At 45.8% G+C, this 9122-nt stretch overlaps 1 protein-coding gene across 1 annotated transcript; it reads left to right on the forward strand.

The window, feature by feature from the left end:
- Window positions 1-3584: 3584 nt before the first annotated feature.
- Window positions 3585-6505, forward strand: LOC147455161 (uncharacterized). The gene is made up of 2 exons (XM_086514000.1): window positions 3585-4313; window positions 4584-6505. Exons 1-2 carry the CDS (start codon window positions 4248-4250, stop codon window positions 6042-6044), a joined length of 1527 nt encoding a protein of 508 aa, XP_086370126.1. The 5' UTR covers window positions 3585-4247; the 3' UTR covers window positions 6045-6505.
- Window positions 6506-9122: the final 2617 nt, after the last annotated feature.

Genomic DNA, 9122 nt, shown 5'->3' on the forward strand with positions numbered 1-9122 from the left:
CTTGCATAAACTCCACACCAATTGACCTGTTTAAGTAAGTTCCATACTCCATATGACGGGGCATATTTGGTAGCTCTTGGTCGATTTGATGAAGACAAAGCTTTTCAAAGAGCTCAAGAGGCCCGATGCATTTCACGACAAAGTACGTTTTTCACATGACTGTGATGATCCTTATTTTCTCTTTGTTCTCAAACGTAGAAACCTACTCCTCAAGAGGGATGCAAACTCTTTTCTTCTTGTTTCCCATTCAAAGGCTGCGATTTTATGTTCATCGGACTCGCTATGCTCTGTCAAACCTGGAAGTTGGACAGTAGAAGACCCTACATTTGCAAAACGGGTCCTTTGTCGAAAATAGGCACACCACTCACACTTTATTTTCACTCTTCCCTCAACTATGACGGGATAAGCCCATGGATGTTGTAACTTCCATGATGGCCTCCATCTTCTTAGCTTCTTTGCTTTCGAAGTGGGTACGGAGCTTGCAACATCCTGGTCTTCATGGTCTTCATCATTGTTGTCCTGTCCTAGTTCAATGCCATCTCCAAAAAGTTCCTCTACCAAGCGGGTTTACTGCTCCTTTAACTCTTTTCCTTTTCGTTTACCTCTATAAATTGTGACCTGATAAAAAATTGAAAGATCCACTTGTTTCTTCTTCTAGTCTAAAGTTTGGATTCCCATACTTCGTTCGTGGTATCTAGATCACAATGTCAATAGTCACATGCCAAAAATTTCATGGCATTTCGTTCAAGAGTCTAACAACTTACAAGGTGCATAAGAGGGATTACCTGGAGGCTCGGTCAGGGTGATGCACCAATCCAACTGAGAGCACACGGTTTAAGACTCAGGAGCCTTGAGGCTTGGAAGTTGGAGCATCTATGTAGTTGGTAGACTGTGCAGTGTGGACTCTGGACTTGTCTGGAGCAGTCTACACTCACGAAGTTCAGAGGCTTCACCACCGCCTGCGCATTCCTCTGACCCCTAGCAACATCATTAAAAGAAAACAAATCATGCAAGCTTTCAATCACCTCATCAAAGTCTCTCTTTGAATACGTTTGTGCTTGCTTTGGAGTCAAAGGGGGATGATGGATTGTGCGAAGGCTGTTGGTCACGGACTCACATGGCAGACAATGAGGAGCCACAACACATGCGCCCTTGCCAGCACCCGTCGGCTCTGGAGTTTAGACTCCGACAGTCGGCTATGGAGTCTAGAGTCTGGAATCGCCTTTTTGGAGTAGCCTGCAAGCTGCGAGAACAATGAAACGATAGCTTCAACCTTCAGCCCGAAAGTTTGAAATTCAAGTTGAAAGCAGGTTCGAAGCTCGAATTTGGATTCTTGGAATTTCCATGCTATCATCAATAAGTGTAAATTTAAACCTTTAAGTTGAAGGGTGCATTCCCGCTACCAACCAGACTCCAGCTCGTTATAAAATGACCTTACTTAAAACTGTGCACCGTGCACACTGCATGCTTGAACAACCTTGAGCCTTGGGGGCTCTCAAACTCTGTGGCACATGCTCTAGCCTCTAGGTACAATTCAGGTCAATCTTTGCAGGGCTTTTTTTAGCAGTTGCCCTTCCCTAGGAAGGCTTTGCATAAAGTAAGCCCTTCCTTGGGGCATGGCCAGTTGAGCAGAGTGCCCGTCCTTAGGAAGGGCTACTATAATTTTGCTTGGCGTGTGCAAGGCTAGCAACAAAGGAAGGGCGGGAAGGGGTTGCAAGTTTCGGCCCTGGACCATTTGGGATACCCTTATGAGAAAGAGATATAAGTGAGGACCAAATCTGATTGAACTTGTGAAGCTTTTAGAAAACGTGGGGGCTTCAATGCAAGCCTTATAGAAATGGGCAAAGTTTCAATGAACCTTATAGTAGGAAAGGGGGCACATGAAAAGCATCAACTATAAACAGGAGGGGAGGGGATTGGACGTTAGAGGGAGAATCTTGAGAGTTGGGTGTTTAGAAGATTGGAAAATCTTGTAGGGGTGCTTTTTGGGGAGGGAGGCCTCAATCTCTCTCTTTCTCTCTCCACACAAGAGAACCTTTTTGAGAGAGAGTGAGTTGTAGAGTACTAAATAGTAGGTAGACTGTACAGAGAAGAAAATGAGCAGCGCGTCAAACCCCAAGCTCTACCTGGCGAGTTTTGAGCTCAAAACGTGATACCCTACGAGAAAGGCTCAGAGAGCAACAGTTATAGAGATAGAAAGAGAAGTGGTTTTGTGAGAGAGAGAGAGAGAGAGAGAGAGAGTGTCATTGGAATTTGGGACTTGGGTAGTAGTGTGTGGCTACGTGAGGGCGGTGCATGAACATGCAAAAGAGAGGGAAAATTAAAAAGGGGTCTCTAAGTCGTGAGAAGGGGCTGCATTCGGCGTGGGCGTTGCGTGGGTTTGTGAGGCCCTTTCAAGGCGCCCCCTATCTTTTGAAATTTTAAGAAATAATCCAATCAAAATACCCGCTCACTACTTTTCTTATTTTTCATCCTCGGGAAAATGATATTTTAAAAATTGCCATTGGTGGAGAGGAACTGGAACGAACATGGGGAGTTTGTGGAGGGCGGGCGCGGCCCACGAGTAGCTGGGCCCCCGCCGCAGAAGTGTGAAATGGAATTTTTAAAACAATAATAATGAGCAGCTGGGTTTTTAAATCTAATTTAGTCTCAGTAAAACTGACGCTAAGTTCTAACCCGGCAGAATCTTTTCTTCCTGAGCTGGCTAAAAAGAAAAAGGTCGAATCTATTTTAGGAAACAAATTTTAAAAAACAGCTTGCCAAAATGGGGGCGGGGGATACTAAAAGGCCATTTTCCTTCGCAAATTTGCCCATTTTTCTCTCTCAAGAATATTCCACCACACGAATGAGTTCCCGGGCTTTTCGGCCAATTGAAAATTCAAGAAATGGTAATTGACCTTTTTGCGCTGCTTGGGCGTTTGACTGGGAAAATGCAGTGCACCCAAAAAGATTCAAAGTCTACGAAAAGAGGAGCTTTTTGCAGTCCGGCAGAGAGTCGCCCCTTCTTTTTTGTTATTATTATTAGTTTATTCTAATAAAAAGTTCGGTAATTTTGACAGCATGAATCGTGGGTGCAGTGAAGAAGGAGAGAGAGGGAAGGAGATCTGCATAATTGCAAAATAGTGAATTGAGGGGCAGAGAGAGAAGGTAAGTATAGAGAGAGAGAGAGTGTAGCTAGGGAGCAGCGCTCATTTAATGAGGAGGAAGGTGTGGATAAAATACGCAGAGGATTGCTGCTTCTAGCTAGGAAGGGGACTCTACTATCTAGCGCTAGTCTAGTAGCCACAGTCTATTGGGGTGGAGCCAAGGGCCTGCTTCGGTCCACACTGCACAGCTTCACACACACGCGCGTGCCGCAATCCATCTCTCAAAAGTTCAAGGCAAGGCTCGTGGGCCGTCAGTAGTGCCCGTCACACACACACACACACACAACATGGACATTGGACTCTAGTCTAGACTGTCTAGTCTCTCTCTCTCTCTCACATTCGGTCTCATTCTTTTGTCCCATCGACATGGATGATGGGCCATTGGGCTCGCGCGCGCGCGCTCTCTCTCTCTCTCTCTCATATGTTCTGTTCTCTCTCTTTCTCCAGGAATCTCTCTCTTCTCTCTCTATCTCTAGCTGGCTGCGTGGTTAAAGCAGGAGGGGGGGGCTCTAGAGAGTAGAGAGTCAGAGACCCTTTGCATGTGTGTGGTTTTCAGTTGGAAGCGGTTGCGAGGTAGGTAGTTGAAGCCCTTCGCTTTTTTGAGGCCAATGTGCTTTTTTGGGGCAGGAACTTAGGAAGGGAGCAGAAGAGCAAGGTCACTTCTCTCTGTCTTTCTTATATTGTGATCGTGATACGAGCAGAGGAAAGCAAGAGCAGAAGAGAAGCATGACCCTCGCCCTTCCTTGCTTCCTTCCCCCTTTCTCTATCAAGGGTCCCATCTCTCTCCCCCTCTTTTTGTAGTGGCTTGTTTGGTGTCAAGATCAAGAACTTGTGTGGGCATGTGATGGGTTGCATCCCTAATGGACAAGTGATGATGCTCAGATGATGATAAAGGCTTCCCCTCCCCTGCCCCTGCCCTGTCTCCTCTGCTACCTCTAGACCCTACCCCTCCCTCTCTCTTTGCCGGCACTTTTCCTTCTTGTGCTTTTTGCTACCCAAAAGCCATAGTGCTGGTTAGCTTTTCAAGGTTCCTCTGTTTTTGGCATCTTTAACGCTCCCCTCTTTTTCTGTTGGTTTGATCTCTTCTGCCCTCTGGCTTCCATGGATGGATCTTTGGCTTCAATTTTCTTGAATCCCGTACTGGCGCAGCGGCATTGCGACAATGAGGTAAGGCGACATGAATCTCTTAAATTTTTTTTTTGGTTTGTGGGGGGGGGGGGGGGGGGGGGGGGGGGGGGCATTGCTTGCTTTTTGTTGCCTTCTGCTTCAGCTTACTAGTGCTATAATTCTTTTGAAAACCTGGTGCACTAGCCTTCTGCTTCAGCTTACTAGTGCTATAATTCTTTTGAAAACCTGGTGCACTAGCTCTAGCATCTTCTTTTCTGTTTCAACAAAATTGCTCATTGGTCTCTTGGCATCTTCATGTTATTCCTGCAGTGGACTTCTCTGGACTCACAATGCCCAGAGGAGCTTCAATACAAGCTCGCATGCGCCTCCATGGAGTTGCAAAGGACTAAAGCCGCTGCAAAAGAGGAGGAGCAGATTCAAGATGCAAAGCTTCACCATCTCCAAGAGCTTCTTAGCATCATCAGAAAAGAGAGAGACGAAGCACGCGAGGAGTGCCAGAAGCTGCGGGAGTGTATCTCACAACAGAGCTCATCATGTGCAGATTCCCCCTGCAGTTTCATGAACTCCTCACCCATAATGTCCTCCCCTACATCATCCCCATGGAGCCTGCAGCAACTTGAAGAGCATCTTAACAGCGATAGCTTTTGTGATTTTGGCAAGGTCCCTGCATCCCTTGAGCTCCAGCAGACCTTGCAATCCTTCTCTCAAAGTTGCAACGACGAACATGGCTTCCAGGCCCTGTTCCCGACCATCCAACCCACATGTGAGAGCATTCTTGAGAGCTCTCTCTCACCATTCAGCTTGGACGTTCTGGAGCAAGCCTCTCCTTTTGAAGCAGAACCCAGCTTACATCTAGCCGAGCTGGAGCAGAGTAAAGAAGCAATGCAAGTAATGTCTGAGTCGTCACAATCAACACGCTCGCTTTCCCGGCAGTCATCGTCCAATTCAAGCTCTGCATCTGTGCAGATATTCCAACAAGCTCAAAGCTTTATCGATCTGACAGATTCGGGAGCACCCTCATCATCAGTTGAGAAGAATTTCGTTGAACCAGGCGCTGAATGCTACATGATTCCGTCATCGCCTCTATGTGACAATGCATCCCTCCCTGTTGTCTCTTCTTGCACCAGCAGCAAAGTGCTACCTCTAACAAGGGACTCACCCACTAATTCCATATCAGCTTCTGTTTCTATTACAAACCTTACAATTGGTGCGGAGGGTGTGCCTGCCATGAAATCCACCCTTCTGACTACGCAGGCATGTAGAGCACAATCACCACCCAATGTGCCTCTTGCAGCTAAACAGGCTATTGCTCCCCTTGTGAGGCAGGTCCATCTTCCCGAGCCTCCTGAAGCAGACCCGCAAGTCATGCTCAGTTCTTTACCTGAGAAAGGAAAGCTTTTACAAGCTGTAATGCAGGCGGGCCCTTTGTTACAAACTCTTCTTTTAGCAGGGCCGTTGCCGCAATGGCGCCATCCTCCCCCTCCGCTGAGCACAGGAGATATCCCAAAGGTATCCATGGTACCTTCCATGGTTCCATATCCTAATCCGTGTGTGGCGCAGGGCCACATTAAGTATGTTACTCCTACCATTAATTGTGTTCCTGCTTCGGCAACGAGGGTCCGAGCTGCGAATGCAGACTCATGTGCGAGGCCAAAGAAGCTACGGAAGCTTAGTCCTGCGACTCCACATCAGAGCCAGTTGATGCACATGTGGTCTAGCGATGGACGGATGCCAGTTGGGGTGGTTTCATATCCACCAACAATCTATTAAGATTTTAGCTCTATGGATAGGTTAGTTTTTAGGGTTCCCTATTGTAATGTAGCCTTTATGTGTGCATTAGGTAGCTCTAGAGCTTGCATCACCTCGTGCGGTGGCGTTGTGGTCGCCCACCGAGAGTAGAATGCAAGCCTAACAACTCAATATGTGCAATCGGGGCGAGCACACCTTCATGTGTGGCCTCTGAATTGTCGGAGTTGTTATGGAGTCTCTATTTTCTTGTGGGTGTCTTCATGTTATGTGTGCATTCTTGCTTTTTGCCGGTGCAGTGATGGCATATTATGCAGATTGTAGTTTTTGTCTAGCGCTTGGATATGTATCTCATATAGTGGTGTGGAAACTTTGCTCGGGGCAAAGAAAGTCACCCTATGAGACTTGTTAGCTGCAGCACATTTTAGTGCTTATGTACATGTACCTTTGGCCTTAACAAACTTACTGTTTCTATGCTCTCAGAATTACTTCACCTCAAACTTTGCCTCTTTGTCTTTTTAATTCTACAATCTGGTTTTGTTTCAAATGTACAGGATCGATTATTTAAAGTGAGTTTAGATTTGCAATCTTGCGGCAAGGCAATGCCGATGTAGACGTTCATATATGGTTTTAACCTCAGTGTCAGGGCCTGTGAGAGGTGCTTTGGACTAGTTTGATGGGGCTCTCACCCTCGGGACTCTTGGGACCTTATATTGGAGAGGATGCCTCTCCATACTACAATTTGAACGACGGGGCTGCTCGATGTTAAGCTGGGCAGAAAATTACACTCTGGTCCCATGATAGGTGAATTAGACTAGGTAGAACAATATGGTTTTGGTTCTTTTAATGTGAACTCCTGTATGTCTCCCTTCTCCCTTTTTGCAGTCTCTTCATGGTCTTTTGTGCTCATCGACAGCATGTTTAGTTTCCTATAATGAGTGCCTAACTAGGTTTCCTTTCTTCAGGGATGAGTTTTTCTGTGAATGTGGTCAGGAGCACCAGGTCTTGAGTTCAAGGCTCGATGGAGAGAGATCTTTGAGGTCTCTTGGGATCTAGAAGCATGAGTGCATGCAGATCCCAATGTCCAGGTAATAGGTTTGCCTTACCAAAAGTAATGAGAGGCTGCTGCTTGCAACTGAAATATGCAAGAATGGGTAAAGTCATCATGAGATTGTTAAACGCTGAATAGATTATGGAGGAGAATTTTGTGGCAAGCCTGCACAAGCCTCAGGACTAAGTGGCATGGGCAGGGGGGCTGGGATTTACGGCCGGGGGATTGTGGGCCATAGATCTGGAATGCGGGTACCTTAGATCTAGTATTCACTTTTGCGGCCATGGGTTTTGAACCCGTGACCTCACCTATGTGAGGCGCACACCATAACCACTACGCCATGCGCGCGGTGTGAAGCGCGAGGGCCCTAATTCACTTAAAACATGTATGCACAAGGGCGGCAGCCAAAAGCAATATAGGGTACCCTACCCTAGATTACTTTCGACGCCGCCACTGGGATCACAATGCCCCTGTCGTAGATCCCACCCTCCCATGCCCGTGCCACTTAGTCCCGAGGTTGCACAAGGGAGACAAAAGCACATTAGAATATGCTAAAAAGTGCTAACTTTTGTGCATTGGTTGACATTATGGAAGCCTGGATTGCTTGCCCACTCAAAGCATGGATTGTGAATCTCTAGAAAATTGGTGGACATGACTTTTTATGCTCTCTACATATAATGGAAGCTGGGCAGAAAACGAGACAAGAACATAATTGAAGGGGTGCTTTTATGCACATTCATAAATAATTGCACTGATTTACATATAGACAAACTATCGACCTTCACGGTTCACCAATCGAAAGCGAGGTTTTATGACTTATTGATGCACATTGAAGCATGTGCAAATTGCTTGAAAGGCAGTGAAAAATGCTGCAAATTTCCTTATGGATAGTTGAGCATTGTTAGACTTTGGCCCTTTTAAACCAATAAAAAAAAACCCAATAGAAACTTCACTTTTGTCTTTTGCAATGTTTATCTCGGATTTGGCAAAGCTTGTTCTGTGCTTATGATTGACACTTGTGGTTTCATTCCACCTCAACTTGCTTTGATAGGAGAACTGACGGTGTGCCGTGTGATTGTGGATAACCCTTACGCCATCGTATATAGGGACATGCTAGGATAGGTGTATAGAACACATAATCATGGACTTTCAGCCTGAGGTTTGTATAATCACAGTCAAATAGACAAGGAGCCAGCATTTGGTGTCAACTAATGTCAATGTCATCAAAGTCGTGCTCTGCATGACACCTTGTGCAAACTAGTGCCATTCCTCCTCGGTTTTGGCTTCTTCACGTCACAACAATCACATAGTGCCTAGGTAGATGGTTCAATAATCCATAGCTTGACTCTTGCTACTCCTATGGAAAGAGGTTTGAAGCTTAGTCTCTTGATGTTGGAGATTATTTTGATGTCAGATTCTTATCAATTCTCCAAGAACCCTCTTCACCAATCTTCAATTAGAGATCTATCTCACTTTGTGAGATGCCTCCATGCCTTACCTTGGTCATGCTCTTCACCGCTTGGACAATTTAGAGTGTCAATGGTGCATATGCAATGCCATCACTCCTAATTTTGACCACCTACGAACTAAATTTTCACTAATTGCTCTCTAATTATCATTAATTTTATTGATTTTTGGCATGCATTCGTAATTCAACTTCTATATTTAGATGCAGTTATGATAGTATGTGCTTGCTCTTTGGTGCTTGATTTGGAGGTGCGTGTGCACACATGCTCATTTTTATTTTAACGAATCATAGCATAGCGGTATGGCAATCACACTCCAAAAGGTGCATTTCCAATCGGAAGAGTAAACGCATGCACTCTTTTCATCTGCCGCCCATTGTGAAAGCTCGAGGCCGGAGGGAATCAACACTAAAGTGCCTTTTTTCAAAAGGTTTGAAGTTATTAAAAAATAAATAAAATAATTTAGACCTCCAGCAAGGATTTTCTGCGGACGTGGAGGGTGGAAGCGTTTTGTGCCGGGGGGGGGGGTCCGAAGAAAAAGTCTAAATCACTTCCGCGAGCTGGCAACATTTTCTCTCTACTGCC

This window comes from Adiantum capillus-veneris, chromosome 6, assembly GCF_014529385.1.
Source record: "Adiantum capillus-veneris isolate H3 chromosome 6, ASM1452938v2, whole genome shotgun sequence".
Lineage (NCBI taxonomy): Eukaryota > Viridiplantae > Streptophyta > Polypodiopsida > Polypodiales > Pteridaceae > Adiantum > Adiantum capillus-veneris.